The sequence below is a fragment of the Staurois parvus genome, unplaced genomic scaffold (assembly GCF_062004578.1).
Source record: "Staurois parvus isolate SC_StPar_1 unplaced genomic scaffold, SC_StPar_1.0 ptg000021l, whole genome shotgun sequence".
Lineage (NCBI taxonomy): Eukaryota > Metazoa > Chordata > Amphibia > Anura > Ranidae > Staurois > Staurois parvus.
Window position 1 is genome coordinate 10586014 of NW_028317817.1, and position 20595 is coordinate 10606608.

At 39.3% G+C, this 20595-nt stretch overlaps 1 protein-coding gene across 7 annotated transcripts in view; it reads right to left on the reverse strand.

Moving 5' to 3' along the window:
• The window catches only part of RARB (retinoic acid receptor beta), a 960987-nt gene that overhangs the window by 155368 nt on the left and 785024 nt on the right, over positions 1-20595 (reverse strand). For all 7 annotated transcript variants that reach the window (XM_089690941.1, XM_089690911.1, XM_089690935.1 and 4 more), the window contains one exon: positions 890-1031. In XM_089690941.1, coding sequence (XP_089547067.1) covers positions 890-1031 — 142 coding nt within the window. The remainder of the gene's footprint in view (positions 1-889; positions 1032-20595) is intronic.

Sequence of the window (20595 nt, forward strand, 5' to 3'; positions counted from 1 at the left end):
TTGAGTGTTGTTTCATTCCACTTTGGGCTGACTGAAGTAGTTTGGATTAATGTGGAACTTATAGCTAAATGCACAAAAAAAAAAAATATATAACTCCGCTATCAATTCATTAAAATTATGAAATATATTTTTATAAGTAACAAAAGGACCTAGACCTTTCTTGGGATTAGTCTCCTGCAATCACTCAGACTAGGTAAAGCAGGGGCAGCACTAGGAAAAAATCAGGGCCCTGAATCTATTGAACCAGTATTGCACAGTGCTGGCTTCCTAACACTAAAAGTATTAGGAAAAGAGAGTGAATACCTTACTAGTGTGTTGCTGCTCCATAATTGTTAGTCACAGTCCAATGCCTTTTAGTCTGTAGGAAGGTTACATAAAAATTGGGAACTGGTAGTGCTCAATGGCAGGGGTGCCTGAATAACAGGCATGGCTGAAAAGAAGTACAAATCTTTCACTAAAATATATATTTCCATCTTAGCTAAGAATATGGCTGCCTGCCAGGAGTTGAATTTAGAAAGAGCATGTGTGTGGGTGTATGGGCCTGCTATAATCAGTGAAGAAATTGCTTTGATAACCTTGTATATTATTATACAACGTGATAAATACAAACTGATAAATAAAATGCAATCAATTTCTTAGGAATTCACAGACAGCTTTTGTTTTCTTCATTTTTTCCACATTGCTACTTATTTTCATAGATTGGTAATATACCGTACTTTGTTCATGTTAATTTGAGAGGTATAACAACACTGTTCATTGTAGAATACTGTATGTTGATATGTCATGGGCGGAGAAAAAAAGACCAGACGTGAACCCAAATCATTTCATAAATGCAACGTATTTTGTCTTTGTTACTGATAAAATCAAGAATACCTAGCAGTCAACTTACATTCTTTGGACATTCCCACTTCAAAGCACCTCTGTAGTCTGCAGTACTGGCAGCGATTGCGTGTCACTTTATTGATAACACAGTTCTTTTCTCTGTGACACGTGTAAACCATGTTCTTCTGAATACTCCTCCGGAAGAAGCCCTGGAGTGAGACAGGCAGAGAGAGTCACATGAAACACCCATTTGGTATACTATCCACAGATTGCCCTATTTAGCTAATTAAACGTCATTAAATGGATATGCTGGATAATGTGACCCTTCAAAACCCATATGAAAAATTAAAGGCTTTGTATCGTTTTCCTTGCTGCTTAGAGTGAGCTATTTAATTTAACACTGAAGTATATTGAACAGATTATGATGTGGAGAAAGGAAACTGATACAGGGTCTAAGTACCTGTAGAGAAACTGTATGATACCTCCCGGAGGCCAGATGGAAAGAAGTTTAGGTAATGTTTAACCTATTCAGCAAAATGTAGGTATTGCAACAGCATTAACTAAAATAATATAATAATACAATGGCGTATAACATACTGAAGTGTTCTAAATACCAGATAAGAATAACATGTCGTACATGACCCTTAAGACCTAATCACATCCATGTTTGGGATGGAGGACGTGAGTATCGGATGACCATCCCTGCACAGTCTATAACTCAACTTAGAGGACAACTAAACATATAAAATTGGCCCTAATACCCCCTAAAAAACAGTGATTTATTTACAGAGCTGCACAAATCTAAGTATCAAAAATATGTATCCAATATATTAAAAAACATCAATGAATAACTACATACAATTATTCACTGAGTTTTATGTTTATTTAATACATTTGGTATATACTGTCATTTTGATAGTTACTGTATATACTCGAGTATAAGCCGAGTTTTTCAGCACATTTTTTGTGCTGAAAAACGGCCCCCTCGGCTTATACTCGAGTCAACGTCTGCAGGGGGCTGCTGTCTCTTACCTGACTCCGGTCCCACGACGATCCGGTCCAGGAAGCGCGGCTGCTCCTTCATTCGGTTCGTCCACTGGATGTTCGCGCGGCTGCTCGGCTCCGCCTTCTCACCGGTGATTGGCCGCCAGAACTGTAGCTCAGGAAAGGCACACAGGCGGCCAATCACCGGCGAGGAGGCGGAGCTGAGCGGCCCCACGAAAATCGAGTGAAGGAGATGCAGGTAAGTGTGCCGTGCTTAGGTGCTGCTGCAACTACATATGCTGGCTGCAGCAGCACCATACTGGAACAGGGGTCAGCAAGTGTCAGTGGGAGGAATAGTGCCCCATCATTGGTGTCACTGATACCAATTATGGGGCATTATTCCTCCCACTGACACCAATGATGGGGCACTTTTCCTCCCCCCCACTGACACCAACGATTGGGCACTATTCCTCCCCCCCCACTGACACCAATGATGGGGCACTATTCCACCCCCCACTGACACCAATCATGGAGCACTATTCCACCCCCCACTGACACCAATCATGGGATACTATTCCTCCCCCCCACTGACACCAACAATGGGGCACTTTTCCTCCCCCCCACTGACACCAACGATGGGGCACTATTCCTCCACCCCCCCACTGACACCAATGATGGGATACTATTCCTCCCACTGACACCAATGTTGGGACACTATTCCTCCCACTGACACCAATGATGGGACACTATTCCTCCCACTGACACCAAAGATGGGGCACTATTCCACTGACACCAATAATGGGGTGATATTCCCCCCACTGATACTAATGATGGGGCACTATTCCTGCCACTGATACCAATGATGGGGTACTATTCCTCCCACTGATACCAATGATGGGGCACTATTCCTCCCACTGACACCAATGATGGGGCACTATTCCTCCCACTGATACCAATGATGGGGCACTATTCCTCCCACTGACACCAATGATGGGGCACTATTCCTCCCACTGATACCAATGATGGGGCACTATTCCTCCCACTGATACCAATGATGGGGCACTATTCCTCCCACTGATACCATTAAACACTAAACTCTCCTAAACTCATCTATACTGTGTACAAAAACACTTTATATCAGCGTTTTTTTCTGCAGAGGAAACTGGTGTTTTTTAAGCCCAGTGTGCATACAGCCTTTGTATTCAATAGTTTTCTCCCACTGCTAGAAACGTATTTACCTAAACTTTGATTTACAACTTCCCTCTCACCCTGTCTATGTAATCTATAGCCACCACTACACACCTCAGATCAGCAGGCAACCTTGAACAAGGGCCGCAGCCCACACTGGCTTGTATGAATCTTCCATTGTCCACAAGCCCACAAGAAGACATATTCTGTTTTAAGGCCTATGCAGAAAAGGCTTTGCACACACACACTGTACGATAGGGCCCACCAGCTTCATATTAGCAGGCAACCTTGTCCAAGGGCCCGATTGGCAGTTATTCCATCTTCCACTAGGCCAGTGGGTGTCAAAATACTGTGCATCTGAAACCTTTTCTCCATAAAACTTAAAGGAGGCCACTTTTTTTTAGGCTTGTGGAAAATTGCAGAGTCAACTGACCAAGTATAGAATGTTGTTTATGGATATGGTGCCTGGATGATCTTAAATCTGCAGTGGAAAGTAAAGAGGGAAAAGGCAGGTAAGGGTGTAGCTGTTGGGCCCTCAAGAAAAGCATTTAAAGTAGCAGTGTGTGGGCGTATATTCTCCTATTTTTTTTTCCTTGTCTGGTCACAATGGAATTCTTTTAAAAAAAAGGCTACAGAAACTGAATTACAGAAGATTTTTGGACTGTTGCTTTTATTTAATTCAATTAACACGTGGCCATATTTCAGCTCTTGAACCAAATACTTATTAACAAATATGGTAAGGTCTGCCCAAAAGGTATCATAATTAACTTGCATATTGCCCCGATGTTGGTGGAAATGACACAAATGATAAGGCTGAATGACAGCAAACACATTGCGTTTAATTATATAATTTAATTTACATGCACCTGGGACAGTATGAACTTCGAATGCTATTTTTTTAGCTCCTATGCCAATCCACTTATACCATGACTATAGAAATAAATGATTAACAAAAAGAATACGTTCAAAGTGGAGGACTTTAAAGGCACTTTATTGAACACAATTTATCTTAAAAATATACATATTTAATTAGTTGGTGCAAAACGTAGAAACAAAATAAAAAAAAAAGACTTCTTTTAAAATAGTAGCAGTACTGAAATATTAAAACACATATGTGACCCCTTTATTATTATTCTATGCCCGTTCATATGGGTAAAGCCTTTCTATACATATTGTTCACGGGTTTTACAGTTGAGGGTGAAGTGAAATGTAGTATAGCTCAATGCATTTCTTGGATATTAGACTCCACCCAGCTGCATCCAGCTATGTAGTGTTGGAGTCATTCTTCCTCTCTGAATGGGAACCACCTGTGCTTAACCTGCCTGAGTGTCTCTTGTTGGCTTGCCAGCCTGTGTTGCCTTATCAGTGGGTGGCACTAAGAGCGGTGAAGTGTGCATGCCTGTGATTGAAAAGGTACATGTACACCTCCGGTGCTCAGTATCAAACCTGGCGCTCAGCATTTGCCATAACGTTGTGTTACGCCCTTTTATCTTTTTAGACTTGCAGCATGAAGGGGGCCTTGGATAGGCACCCAATGAGGACAGGTGCAGCCAATTAAGGGGCATACTATATATAGGAGGGAGGTGCTCCTCTCCCTGACACCTAAAACTCCCTGGAACTGTCAAAGCACCAGTCAGCATCTTTTACTGGGATCTCCAGCACCTTAAGGTATTAATGAATTATTTGATACTTTTTGTCTAGCTCTTAGCCAGTATCATGGCTTGCAGTAAAACCCTGTATGGGATTCTGCTATAGTTTTTTTTACTCCCTGGAAATTATTACCATTATCTCCATGTGAGCCTCTAAAGTATGCGTGTCCTGTGTCTGCCCTGACTCATAGATAAGAGGTGGATACTATAATATATAAATATATATATATATATATACATATATATATATGTTATGTGGCCCTTCCTTTCCCATTTGAAGCTCCTTAGTAATACTTTCTTGTGGCTTACACACACCATTGATCATTTTTTGTTTATTTGGACCCCACACTAAATAAATTGGGTAATTTAGCCACCAGAATTACACTACCTACCACTTGGAGTAATCACATTTTAGGATGCTGTTATTATATATCCATCTGATTGATATGTACTGGAGCCAGACCCTAAACAGGACCAGGCTTTTACCATTTTATTTTCTAGAAATGGCTATTGCTGTTCATATGTGGGGTCCAATAAGGATGTTTCCTCCGTCTACCTTGACGAATTAACCCTTACTAAGAGGTTTCATTGATATAGCATTCTTTTCATTTAACATATATATTCAATAGCAACTCCAGTTGGTTTACATATTGTATATCCTCAACTATTTTTGTAGATTTAGATTCCATATAAATTGTCCAATATACAGTGCTCAGCATAAATGAGTACATCCTTGTTCAAAAGTAAGATTTTAATCAATATCTCAATGAACACAGGAATAAAAGCCAAAATTTTGGTGCAACTGAGTTTTATATAACATTTGTTTAGCTCATTACATGAAAGCAAAGTTAATAATATAACTTAGAAAACAAAATATTCAGTTTTACTCAAATAAGTTGATGCAAAATAAAATGAATACACCCCACAACTAAAACTACTACATCTGGTATTTTGTATGACCTCCATGATTTTTAAGGACAGCGCCAAGTCTTCTACGCATGGAATAAACAAGTTGGCGACATATTGCAACATCTATCTTTTTCCATTTATCAAGAACGACCTATTTTAGAGCCTGGATGCTGGATAGAGAGTGATGCTCAACTTGTCTCTTCAGAATTACTCATAGGTGTTTGAATGGGTTTAGATCAGAAGACATACTTGGTCACTGGATCACTTTCACCCTCTTCTTCTTCAGAAATGCAATAGTGGCCTTAGATGTGTGTTTTAGATCACTGCCATGTTGGAAAAAGTGCACGACGATCAAGGGCACGGAGTGATGGTAGCATCTTCTCTCCAATATAGAGCAGTACATCTGTGAATTCATGATACCATTAATGAAATGCAGCTCCCTGACACCAGAAGCACTCATGCAGCCCCACAGAAGGACATTGCCACCATCATGTTTCACTGTAGGCACCATGCATTTTTCTTTGAACTCCTCACCTTTGCGATGCCATACAGTTTTGAAGCCATCAGTTCCGAAAACATTTATCTTCGTCTCATCACTCCAGAGTCCCAGTAGTCTTTTTTTCAGCATGGGCCCTGGCAAATTCTAGGCAGGCTTTTTTGTGCATGGGCTTTAGGGGAGGCTTTCTTCGTGGATGACACCCATGCATGCCATTCCTCTGCAGTGTACACCATATTGTGTCAGGAGAAACAATCACCCCAGTGTGGCTTTCTACTTCTTTAGCTATCTGCAGTGAACTTGCATGGCGATTTTCTTCAACCTTTCTCATCAGAAGACGCTCCTGTCGAGGAGCTAACTTCCATAGACAGATTGGACATCTCTGTTAGATGGTTACAGTTCCATTTTTGTTAAATATTTGTATCAGTTTTGCTACAGTATTTGGACTGATAAGTAAAGCTTTGCTGATCTTCTTATAGCCTTTACCTTTCTTGTATAAAGAAATTATTTTCTTTCTCAGGCCTTGTGACATTTCTCTTCCATGTGGTGCCATTGCTGATAGCATGGAATGGGAAGGGGTTTTCTTTGTTAAATAACACCCTTTTATAATCAACTGTCTGCTGGACACCTGTTTAATGAATAATTAGACTCCCATGTAGTTGAATTCTTGTTCATTAGGATTTGTTGTCTAAAATTTAGCTTTGCTCCTAAGACTTTCATTGGGATGTATTCAATTTTGCAACATGATCTTGAATGAATTAGGAAAAAACTTTTTTGTGTGTGCAAATTAACAAATCTTGTTAATGGCCAGCATTTGTGGGAGTATTTTATAGTATAGTGTCCCATAGAAAATGTTGATTCTGAAAGGAAAGGTTTTCTGACAAATATGTTGAGGTGTACACATTTATGCTGAACACTGTAAATCCTGGGGTGTGGTGCTTTCTGTGGGGGTGGCCAACCCCTCCTTTGTGGACCCAGCATGGATGGGAATTTGGGCTTCTGGACTCCTGATTGGAGGAGAGGTACTGCATTTAATTAGTCTATCATGTATTATTCCAATATGATTATCATGATTGTTACTGATATTAATATTATGTACAGTGGGGATCGAAAGTTTGGGCACCCCAGCTAAAAATTTGTATTAATGTGCATAAAGAAGCCAAGGAAAGATGGAAAAATCTTCAAAAGGCATCAAATTACAGATTAGACATTCTTATAATATGTCAACAAAAGTTAGATTTTATTTCCATCATTTACACTTTCAAAATAACAGAAAACAAAAAATTGGCATCTGCAAAAGTTTGGACACCCTGCAGAGTTAATATCTTGTACTGCCCCCTTTGGCAAGTATCACAGCTTGTAAACGCTTTTTGTAGCCAGCCAAGAGTCTTTCAATTCTTGTTTGAGGTATCTTTGCCCATTCTTCCTTACAAAAGTCTTCCAGTTCTTTGAGATTTCTGTCACGCACTGCTCTTTTACGGCAAAACCTTCAGTTTACGCCTCTTGATGTGGATTTCGAGGCGTGTTTAGGATCATTATCCATTTGTAGAAGCCATCCTCTCTTTAACTTCAGCTTTTTCACAGATGGCATCAAGTTACCATCCAAAATTTGCTGAAATTTTATTGAATCCATTTTTCCTTCTACTTGTGCCACTGGCTACAACACAACCCCAAAGCATGATTGATCCAACCCCATGCTTAACAGTTGGACAGAGGTTCTTTTCATTAAATTCTGTGCCCCTTCTTCTCCAAACGTACCTTTGCTCATTCCGGCCAAAAAGTTCAATTTTAACCTCATCGGTCCACAGAACTTGTTTCCAAAATGCATCAGGCTTGTCTATATGTTCATTTGCAAAGTTCAAACGATGATTTTTGTGGTGAGGACGTAGAAGCGGTTTTCTTCTGATGACTCTTCCATGAAGACCATATTTGTACAAGTATCTCTTTATAGTGGAATAGTGTACCACAACTCCAGTGTCTGCCAGATCTTTCTGGAGGGATCGTGCAGTCAAACGTGGGTTTTGAATTGTTTTTCTCACAATCCTGCGAGCTGTTCTGTCTGATATTTTTCTTGGTCTTCCAGATCTTGCTTTAACTTCCACTGTTCCTGATGACTGCCATTTCTTAATTACATTCCGAACAGAGGATATTGACATCTGAAAATGCTTTGCTATCTTCTTATAGCCTTCTCCAGCTTTGTGAGCGTCAATTATTTTCAGTTTCAGTTTTCTAGACAACTGCTTAGAAGAACCCATGGTGCTGATTGTTGGGGCAAGGTCAGATGAGTCTGGGCATTTAAAACCTTTGAGACTGACATCACCTGGTCTTCCCAGACGATGATTGAGAACAATCCATGACACTGGCAGGTCTCAGCTTTGCAAAGGGGGCAGTGCATGCTATAAATTCTGCAGGGTGCCCAAACTTTTGCAGACGCCATTTTTTTGTTTTCTGTTATTTTGAAAGTGTAAATGATGGAAATAAAATCTAACTTTTGTTGACATATAAGAATGTCTAATCTGTAATTTGATGCCTTTTGGAGATTTTTCCATCTTTCCTTGGCTTCTTTATGCACATTAATACAAATTTTTAGCTGGGGTGCCCAAACTTTCGATCCCCACTGTATATATTGTATTAATATATTATATTCTAGTGTATTGACCCCGTTTCCACCTTTCCCTATGCTCCTGATGAAGCGGAGTCATCTATCCAAGAAACACATAGTTACATAGTTAGTCTGGTTGAAAAAAGACAAAAGTCCATGCAGTTCAACCAAAAAAAAAAACAAAGTAATAATCCTATATCCACAATTGATCCAGAGGGAGGCCAAAAATCCCAGCAAAGCATGATCCAATTTGCTCATGCAGGGAAAAATTTCCTTCCTGATCCCCCGACAGCCAATCGGATATTTCCTGGATCAACTTTACCTATAAATGTTAGTATTTAGTTATATTCTGTGTATCTGTGGAAAAATCCAGGCCTTTTTTAAAAAAAATCCACTGAGATGTCCAGAACCAACTCTTGAGGGAGTCTATTCCACATTTTCACAGTTCTTACTGTGAAGAAATCTTTCTGTATTTGGAGATTATACTTCTTTTCCTCCAGACGTAAAGAGTGCCCCCTTGTCCTCTGTGTTGACCTCAGGGTGAATAGCTCTACACCGAGTTCACTATATGAACCACTGATGTATTTATACATGTTGATCATATCCCCCCTTAATCTCCTCTTCTCAAGAGAGAATAAATTCAGTTCCTCTAATCTTTCCCTATAGCTGAGCTCCTCCATGCCTCTTATCAGTTTGGTTGCCCTTCTTTGCACTTTCTCCACTTCCCCAATGTTCTTTTTGTGAATTGGTGCCCAAAACTGAACTGCATATTCCAGATGAGGTGTTACTAATGATTTGTACAGGGGTAAAATTATATCTCTATCTCTGGAGTCTATACCTCTTTTAATACAAGAGAGGAATTTGCTCGCTTCACAAACCGCAGCTTGGCATTGCATGCCATTATTAAGCTTCTGATCTACCAGAACTCCCAGATCCTTCTCCACCACTGATTCCCCCAATTGTAGTCCCCCTAGTATGTATGATGCATGCATATTCTTAGCCCCCAAGTGCATAACTTTGCATTTATCAACATTAAAACTAATTTGCCACATATCTGCCCAATTAAACAGTGCATTGAGGTCAGCTTGTAAGTTGGAGACATCCTGTAAGGATGTTATTCTACTGCACAGCTTGGTGTAATCTGCAAAGACTGAAACAATATTTTAATCCCAGACCCTATATTGTTTATAAATATATTAAAAAGTAAGGGTCCCAACACTGAACCTTGGGGTACACCACTGATGACCCCAGACCATTCAGCGTATGAATCATTAACAACTACTCTCTGAATACCATATTTTAGCCAGTTTTCTATCCATTTACATACCTATTTTCCAAGAAAGTAGACTTTACCATACACATTAGCCGTGTGTGGGGAACTGTGTCAAACACTTTTGCAAAAAGTATACCACATTCACACCCCTCTGTCCAAGGTTTTGCTCACTTTCTCATAAAAAGAAATCAGATTTGTTTGACAACTTCTGTCTTTCATTAATTCATGCTATCTGCTGCTTAAAATATTTTTTCCAGCAAGAACTCATCTATGTGATCTTTTATTAAACTCTCCAATATCTTCCCAACTATAGAAGTTAAACTAAGAGGTCTGTAATTACTTAGTAAAGATTTTGTTCTCTTTTTAAAAATAGGCACCACATTGGCCTTACGCCAATCCAGTGGTACTATGCCAGTCATTAAAGAGTCCCTAAAAATTTTAAACAATGGCTTTGAAATGACAGAGCTCAATTCTTTAAGGATGGGTGTATGCCATTAGGTCCAGGTGCTTTATTCACCTTTATCCTGTCTAAATATTTCTGGATCATATCAATTGTGAGCCAATGTGGATAATCTGGGGCTGTGCCAATAACATGCCCATTATGGACAAGAGCTCGCCCATGCTCCTTTGTATACACAGAGCTGAAGAAGGTATTTAATAAATTTGCCTTCTTTGTCCCCAGTCACCCACTCTAGATTATTTTGTAAAGGGCCTACATGCTCAGTCCTGACCTTTTTACTGTTAATATATTTGAAAAATTTTTGGGGGTTGGTCCTGCTATCTTTTGCAATCTATTGTTTTTGCAGCCTTGATTTCCTTTTTACATATTCTGTTATATTCTTTGTAATGTGTAAACGATGATAGCATTCCTTAATTTTTATAATTAATAAAAGCTCTTTTCTTATTATTTATAGCTTTTTTATGTTTGGCCATAAGCCACATAGGTTTGATTTTTAGCCTATTAAACATCTTGCCCATGGGAATATATTTTGCAGAGTGTTCACATACAGTCTTTTTGAAGAGCTCCCATTTCTGTGTTATGTTCATCAATGCCAATATTCCCTCCCAGTCTTAGTCTTGGGCAGCAACTCTCAGCCTTGGAAAATTAGCTCTCTTAAAGTTGAGCATTTTTATTTTTCCTACGTGTGTTTGTTGTTTGTTTACAGCTAACAATAAATGAAATCATGTTATGGTCACTGCTACCCAGATGTTCTTTTATATGGACATTAGTAATAAGCTCTGCATGGGAGATTGAGATTACCAGGTCCAGCAGAGCATCATTCCTAGTAGGGGCCTCTATGAACTGTACCATAAAATTGTCCTGTAGTAGATTTATAAATAGCTTGTTGAGCTATACTGTATTCCACTTCACCCACAACTGTAAAAGCCATGAAAATAATGTATGGAAAGGCATGTATTTACCCACATGAGTGGGCATAGAATAATGTTAATAGGGTCACATATATGTTTTAATATTGCAGTACTGCTACTTTTTAACAGAAGCTGTTTTTTTTTCTTTTAATAAAATATGTATATTTTTAACATAAAATGTGTTCCATAAAAAGCCTTTAAAGTCCTCCACTTTGTAAATATTATTTTTGTAACTAGATTTATCTGCATGATGCCCTTTTATTTGGGCCAAGCTACACAATTATTATTCATTAACATTCTATAGACATGCATTAACTGCAACTTACATAAAATCTGAAAAAAATATAAAATCACATAAAATAAACAGATGCAGTACCTTTGTCTGATTCTAAATCTGAACATAACAGTAGGCTTGGCTGGAAGAGCAAGGGTTAAAGCTGGAGATAATGATTTTGACCTGATATTAAACTAACAGCCTTTATTGTTCTCTGAAGAATGTTGGAGTGTTTTGGTAAGTTGTACGGAGCTTTCAGCTCAGCTTTGGCAAAAATCCCTATTCCAGTTTACATCTTATCCTGTGATATGGGATGAGTAAGGTCATTCATTTGTTCTGGAAGCCCTGACAAGAACAGGTGAACACTGGCTGTCTTATCGGCTTACGTTCTTAACAACTTAACGCAGCTCAGCTTCGCCTTGCATTCATAGTGTTTAAACTGAGCCAGCATAACTCCTCTATTGATGAAACCATCACTGAGTCTCAGAGTGTCATATCTTTGTTTCCAATGGAATAAATGGGAGACCTACATTCATATCATAGGTATTGCATTTCAACCAACAGGTCGTGTCTACCTTGCCTTCCATGGTGACACAACCCAGCACACAGTTGCAATTTTATAAATATTTTCAATAAAGCAAAAGTGGTTCTTGGAACATTGTTTATTAAACAAAATTTCGTACCTCCTAACATTTGAAACTGAAAAGGAGGAATACCTGTTTTTTTAGGCAAAAGACAAACCCTTGCCACACCTCCAGTCATGCAGACTATGAAGAATTGATAGGTAAAAAAAAACATTTTTACACATTAACAGATGGCTACAAATGTCAACATAAGCAAAAAAAGAAATAAAATCGCCTTTTTCACAACTCCTTCAAACTAGCTTTCATTCAGAAGGAATGTATTGTTATAAATGTACATAATTTACACAGATCTATACATCAGATCTACAAGAGGGAGAATTATGGAGGAAAGTGGTTGCAAAGCAGGGACGGCTATTTGGGAATTACCAATTAGACAGACCACTGCAAAGTGGAATATGGCTAAAGGAACTCCAACCACCGCTTCCTATTATTTGAGCTGTCACTACAGCATGTAAAGTCATAAAATATCTTGACTCCTGCGGGCTTCAATAAAAAAAAAACATTGTCCCATTAAAAATAACATATCCTATACACACAAATGAATCAGATAATGCAACATAAATTGTAATGCTATATAATTGTATAGGGAAAAGACAAAAGCAGTCTTGGAAACTAATCAATGGCTTATGATTGAAGAGGGTCAGACGAACACAAATTTGGAACCCTTTGACTGGGGCGCTCAAACTTTGGTAACCACTTGTACAAAGTTCAAAGAAAGTGCCAAACCTACGAACTGAGAGTCGAAAAGTTTAAATATTGGTGTTTATTGAACAAGACAATATGAAGCATCCAACATGTATTTGGGTTTCAGAGAGCCCAGAGGAAGGGGGGGATCTCAGAGCCCACAAAATGCATTAGTATTTTATATTGGTTTGTTGAATGAACACCTATATTAAAAGCTTTTGGATTTTCAGTTCATTGGTTTGGTGCATTCATTGTACTTAATACAAGAAGATTTGAATCAGTGCCTGGCTAGTCCCACTTGCTACCTTTGAGAGCCACACTGTTAACCCACTCTCTATATCAACAAAAATAAGACTACAATATTTCAGTAAGAATGGCTACTGCATGCTCTTTTTTATTGCCACAGTGCTATGATATGCAATACCCCCCAGCAACCAATCAATTTAACTAATCAGCAGCCTGGTGTAATTAGATTAGTGACACATAATCTTTCAAAAGTTGTCATAGCTTCTATCTGAGAATATCAGCAAGATTTCATGACATATTTCTGCCCTGTAAAATTTCACAATTAAGGAAATCTGCCTTTTGAAATAATTTTTAACTGTTACAAAGACATCTTAAATAAAGTACAAAAAAAAGAAGTAGAATTCAAATGGCCACAATCAAAGTGGTAGTAAACTTTAGGGGGGGTGAGGATCCTCCTGCAAGGTAATATCATAATGTGCTAGTATGCGATGCATACTAGCACATTGTGAAAGACTTACCTTAAAACAAAGCCCTCCAGCGGCACGCTGTCACCGCTGACAAGGCTTCCATCTTCACCTGAGTTCCTTCCCGGTTTGCAGGCTCTGGCCGTTTGAATGGCCGAGCAGTGATGATGTCACTACTGCGCATGCACAAGGGGGTCACAGCCACAGCATAGAGCTCTGAAGGAACGGCATGAGTGAGGTCATCAGCTGCAGAAACACTGTATATGTCCTAAATGGTGCATATTTAAGAGATATTCCTTGCACCTACTGGTAAGCTTTAATATAAACTTACCTTTAGGCACAAGTGTCCAAGCAGTATTTACTACCGCTTTAAAGCAAGCTTTCTGTGAATGGCTTTAAATTCTCAAACCCAACGAATCATATGACAAACAGCCTACATCTACAGCAAAATGTATTTAATGCATATTCTGTCTAACTTTGTAACTTTTTCTTCCTACTATTTTTAAGTCTAAAGCATGTTTTAAAGTATACGCTATTTATATTTTTCCGTATTTCCCATGCACAGACAATAATCAGAATAAGCCATTAGCAAATGGTAAATACCGGTAATATCTATAGCTACTTATCTTTATTTTGCTACAAACGCTGCTTCTTTGCCGTGAAAAATAGCCACCAAAAGGTACCGGTGTTGGTTTATTTTCTGGAGGCGTCCCTGATGGGCAGTAAGGAGAGTATAATTTAGAGAATATCTGCTGAAAAGTACACATTTGTTGATAACTGTAAAACCACCTGCTAAATATAATGGTACTTAGCTCTGCTAAATATTTCACAGTAAGTATCAATAAGCTTCACTGCCAAAAAGAGCTGTAAGTCATTATAAAATATAAACCAATGCATTTCATAATTCTTCACAGCTAAGGAGCAAATTGGCCACCCGGCTTTATTGTGTGCTCCCTAGAGTGGTCTGTCTTGCATTGTCTGTGTATATCACAGTATGGATGAAGTCCGCAGTGGGCTTTCTTGCCTCTACTTTATTCGATGTATTGCTTCTCTATTCTTTAGACTATTATTTTGCAGCAAGAAATCACAAAGTGCTCAGCCACCTTCTTAGGTTTTTTTCTATCATGTAAAACTAGATTAACTGTACCATTTCATACCTTCGCGGAAATACGCTCTACATTAAAACGTGTTTTGTAAGGCCTGAAAGATAATTCTGTATACATTTCTTGTAATCAGTCCATCCAGGGGTGGTTTGTGGGCAGTGCAGTGGCTAGCACTGCTGACTCAGTGCTGGGATCCTGTGTTTGATGTTCACCAGGAAATAAACTACATACAGTTTCTGTATAATTCTCTGAGTTTGCTTTTGGCTCTCGATTTCTTTTTAAAATTCAAGAACTTAGTGTAGCTAGTAGTGGTTATGAATAAGCACAGTTTTGTGTGAAACGCGTCAACAACTGCTACGTTGTATCTGTATCTGCTATGCTGTCTTTTTGGGTAATTTTTGGAATAGTTGAATGGCTTTATAGTGGTGTGTGGCCATTAATTTTCATTATCATAGTAGTAGTTAGGCCCATTTAACTAGACACTCATTCAATCCCTCAGTTCTAATTAACCTATTTGAACTGAGGAAGCTACTTGGATGAGTAGTGAAATGTCTTCAACATTAGAGAACAAATACGCAACTGTAACTACTAGCTATACCATGACCTGGATGAATTAAAATGGGCCTTGCAGTCCACAGCAATAAACCCTTATGCTGTAATCCCCCAACAAAGTTATCCTAAATCACTAGGCAAATAAATAAAATGATAAAAAAGGTAAAATATTTATCTTGGACCTTGGCTTCTGGCGACACAAAGACAAGGGTGGCATCACTTCCCATGGGATCCTGGAAAAGCTCCTGCATTGTGCAGAAAAGAATTCTGGTGAAATTTGGATTCCTCAGCTTTCCCAAGACCCCACGGGAATGTTCAGTGGCTGCTTATGAAAACACCTAATGGTATTACCTAGTTTAATTGGACTGTACCTCAGCTGGGCCTAATACATGGTTGTATAACTGTGCCAATGAGGTATGCTTAGCCTGATCCAGCACTAATCTGAGCAATGCCTAAAATGATGAGGCAAGGATCACATTATACGTCTAACCTTCATAGGCAACCATTATCTCGTTAGGAGATTTTCTACTTTCTAGTGAATATATGAGTGATTTTACACATTACAAAGGTTAATGTGTTTTAAAACTGCAGTTAGCATTTGTACATTGTACAAATTGGATTCAGATTCTATATGCTAGAAAACAATATTTGTATAGACAACCTCATTGCTTAGAAGCCCTGCTGAGCATATGGACTGGATCAAGTACATCCCTGAAACACTCTGCAAGAATATTTAAAGTCAACAAAGCTTTCTGTAACTATAAAAAGCAGAAGACAATTGTTTTTTTGCACGCCATGGAGCTCTGAGTCATTGTACACTGTCTACCGAACCGAAAAACTTTACTACAATTGAACAGCAGCACATGAACTTACTGGTAAAAAGTCACAAGGAAAAGACCTTATTGAGTTAGCAGATGGGGCTTTATCTAATTGGGAAACTTAAGGTATAGTGTTCAGCCTATATAAACATAGTATTTTGATAGCAAAGGCATGCTGCTTGGAAAGGTATAATCTACGTAGCACTATTTTATAAAAAGGTTGCATTCAGGGCTTTTTTTCAGCAGGAATTTGGCGGAACTCAGTTCCACCACATTTGGTTCAGGCCCTCTGGCCCTTGTTCACCACTATCACTTGTAAACACAAAGTCTGGCTTCTGTGATTACAAGCGACAGCTTGTCTCCCAACTGCTCACACAGATCTGATCTCCTGAGCAGCTCCCACTGAGTGCAGGATGGGGACAAGGGCGATGCAGGTGCCTGGGGTGCAGTTGGATGCCAACACCTCCACAGTGTGCAGGGAAGTAGTAGAGCCAGCTGGGTGCTTCAGTTTAAGGGCTCATGTACACGGGGCGTTTGGAAAACTCTTCTGAACAATGGAAACTGACTGCTGGAAAATGTAGGTTAAAAACTGTCAGTTTAGCCGCGTTTGCATAAAGCGTTTATGCGTGTTTACGCTTAGAAGCGTTTTTAGAAGATAACCTCAAGAGTCCTTCCCAAATGCCCAGAATGCACTGAAAAATAGTAAGTAATTAACTATTTCAGACGTTTTGTGACAAATAAAGAGAGCAGAAGCAGAGAGAGCAGTATGTGTTGAGATTACCTGTCTTTTCTGGTTGTATTCACTATGGATCCCATCATGAGCATAATGCAGCACGTTCTACCATTTTGTATTTCAAATGAAACCTGGAACTGACTGCGCTGGTGTGCTAGATCCACTTGAATACATGGAAAACACTTTGCATGCATTTCTGATGATGAAAAAAGGCTCTGGACAGCATCTGGATATGGAACAATTAAAAAACGCTTCTAAACGCAAACACTTACTGTATAAACGCGGTTAACTTTGTTTACAAGTGTTTACACACGTTTACAAGCGTTTGGCGTTTGAAATGCCAGTAAAATCTACTGAACACAAGTTTGGTGTGTTCAAAAAAACGAGTGTAAACGACTATGTGCACATGGACACATAGGAAAATGTTAGGGAGAGTTCAGGGGCTGCTGTAAAAAACACAGAAAAGCTCCTAAACCTGAGTTTATCAGCTGCAGTGTACATGAGCCCTAATACAACAAAAGTAAGACATGTGAAAGGTGGTGGAGATTTAAGAGCTGAAGAAGGGTGAAACTGAGATGTGGATGGGGATGCGGAGGTAAGCAGCTGTGGAAAAAGGCTGAAATCTGCTTAACCTGACCCCCCCCCCCCCAAACTCTGCACGTGATACACTCCTGGTATTTACTGGCACTTTAAGACCCTCCCAGTGTTAAGCAGGCCATACATGGGTCGATTCCGAACGATTTTTCGAAAATCAGTAATTTTTCTCGAATTTGCCAGTATGTTCGATAAACTAAATGGGGAGGAACCACGAAAATCGTCCAGTGCCATTGCCCCAATAACAGAGCGAAAATCGGCCGATTACTCTTAGGTCCGATTTTCGAATGCAAAATAGTTAAAAAAATCAACCCATGTGTGGCCGCCCTTAGTGAAATTTGAGCACACCCAGTATTGGATGTGGTTTGGATTGTGTGTGTGTGTGTGGGGGGGGGGGGTCATGGTTGAGTTCCCGCAACTATTTTCTGGGAAACAGCCCTGGTTGCATTATATTACAAGCTGGGAAAAAGTAGCGGTTTGCAAACACCTACAGAGAGAACAAAAAAAATTCAGACTGCCTTAGCTTTCCATTCTCCATGACTGGTGCTATGGTCAGAACAAGCCATTCCTCTTTGCCTTGTATAATTAAATAGGCTCATTTGTCTCCATAGAGTTAGGGGTCCCAGCCCAGCACTACAACTCTAATTTGCTCCTGTTGTTCTCAGTGCTACAAAACGACAAATGTATACCAATCTGACTACAACCTCTCGCAACTAACAAGCCACATTGCCTTCCACTCCCACTGTGTAATGCGTGTTTTATCTTCCTTAGAAACCGTGAATTCAAGCATGAACTGCTCAAAGTACTGCTTCTATTCTTCTCCATAAGTCACTGCAATGACATATTAGCTAATTAATGTCAACTGTTAGCAAATTAATTAGACATACACTTTCATAACCATTGCAAATATTTTTAAGATAACTACACTGACTTTTTGTCAGACACTACCTCAGATAAAACAAGACTAATGAACACAGTGAATATCCATGTTAATTAGAGCTTCACAAAGACAAATTATGACACTGTAAAACGAGACTGAAATATATTTGGCTCTAGTTTTGGCCTTAAGGTCTGTCAGAAGGTTAAAATACTGCAGCTTAATAAAAATAAAACTGGGATACAGCCGTAGCTAGTAAGTGAAAACCAATATTGTATTACCGCTTTACAGACGCTCATTTCCATAAAGTGCTTATGCTTTCTGAACTCTGCAGTAAAAAAAAAGGAGCAAACTAAGCGCTTGTTATAACATCTTTGCAACAAAGCAAAATGCCAGGCAAACAAATACACAGTTAAAATATCCACTTGAGGATCAGCAATGCACTGGTATGTCACTGGACTTCAAGCAGTTATACAGGGATGATGCCTGCAGCTGCAGGCATCATCCTGCTATTAAAATATATATAATAGAGTGCAGCGCTAGTAATAATACATAATTAGTTCATATAAATAAAAAATAAATAAAATGATCCAAAAGTGACAGTCTGTGCAGGTCTAAGTGAAGCTAGCATCAATCAAGATCCAGTGTCGGTGCTCCCAAATAGTGTGGTAGGAATACGCACTCACCAGATGCTTAATGTTAATCTGGTTAGTGCGTATTCCTACCACACTATTTGGGAGCACCGACACTGGATCTTGATTGATGCTAGCTTCACTTAGAACTGCACAGACTGTCACTTTTCGATCATTTTATTTATTCTTTATTTATATGGACTAATTATGTATTATTACTAGCACTGCACTCTATTATACAGTCAGGTCCATAAATATTGGGACATCGACACAATTCTAACATTTTTGGCTCTATACACCACCACAATGGATTTGAAATGAAACGAACAAGATGTGATTTAACTGCAGACTGTCAGCTTTAATTTGAGGGTATTTACATCCAAATCAGGTGAACAGTGTAGGAATTACAACAGTTTGCACATGTGCCTCCCACTTGTTAAGGGACCAAAAGTAATGGGACAATTGGCTTCTCAGCTGTTCCATGGCCAGGTGTGTGTTATTTCCTCATTATCCCAATTACAATGAGCAGATAAAAGGTCCAGAGTTCATTTCAAGTGTGCTATTTGCATTTGGAATCTGTTGCTGTCAACTCTCAAGATGAGATCCAAAGAGCTGTCACTATCAGTGAAGCAAGCCATCATTAGGCTGAAAAAACAAAACAAACCCATCAGAGAGATAGCAAAAACATTAGGCGTGGCCAAAACAACTGTTTGGAACATTCTTAAAAAGAAGGAACGAGTGATGGGAAGAGAAGAGTATGGAGAAGGAAAGGAACTGCTCATGATCCTAAGCATACCACCTCATCAGTGAAGCATGGTGGTGGTAGTGTCATGGCGTGGGCATGTATGGCTGCCAATGGAACTGGTTCTCTTGTATTTATTGATGATGTGACTGCTGACAAAAGCAGCAGGATGAATTCTGAAGTGTTTCGGGCAATATTATCTGCTCATATTCAGCCAAATGCTTCAGAACTCATTGGACGCCGCTTCACAGTGCAGATGGACAATGTCCCAAAGCATACTGCAAAAGCAACCAAAGAGTTTTTTAAGGGAAAGAAGTGGAATGTTATGCAATGGCTAAGTCAATCACCTGACCTGAATCCGATTGAGCATGCATTTCACTTGCTGAAGACAAAACTGAAGGGAAAATGCCCCAAGAACAAGCAGAAACTGAAGACAGGTGCAGTATAGGCCTGGCAGAGCATCACCAGTCCAAATTACTGTTAATGAATTCACATAAGTGCATTTAAGATATAAAATGCCAAAAAAACCCTAAAGAGGTTGTCCGAGTTATGTGAAAAAAAATATAGCATTGTAAATCTGATGGTCAGCAATATATACATAAGCTAAGCAAGTTTTAGGGAAAAAAAATTATATTTCCTCATTTCCCTAGTTCTCTTCTGGCCCTTTGTTGTTATTTGCAGGTAAACAATCTCTGCTCCTCCCCCCCTGCAAAGGGGGTGAATACAAGTGCTGCTCTGAGTGACATGTCTGACTACTGGGATACTCAGCAGCATGCTGTATGTGTAAGCCTCAGCCCTGAGTCTGTGCTTCTAATGGTAGAAGGGGTTAATCTTTCCTGAAGAATCTAGTGGGTGGGATACCAAATACCCTTGTTTTCTGCGTCTATGGGACAGTCGAGACCAACAAAATCATTGGACCAAGAAGAGTTGGCAGCCGA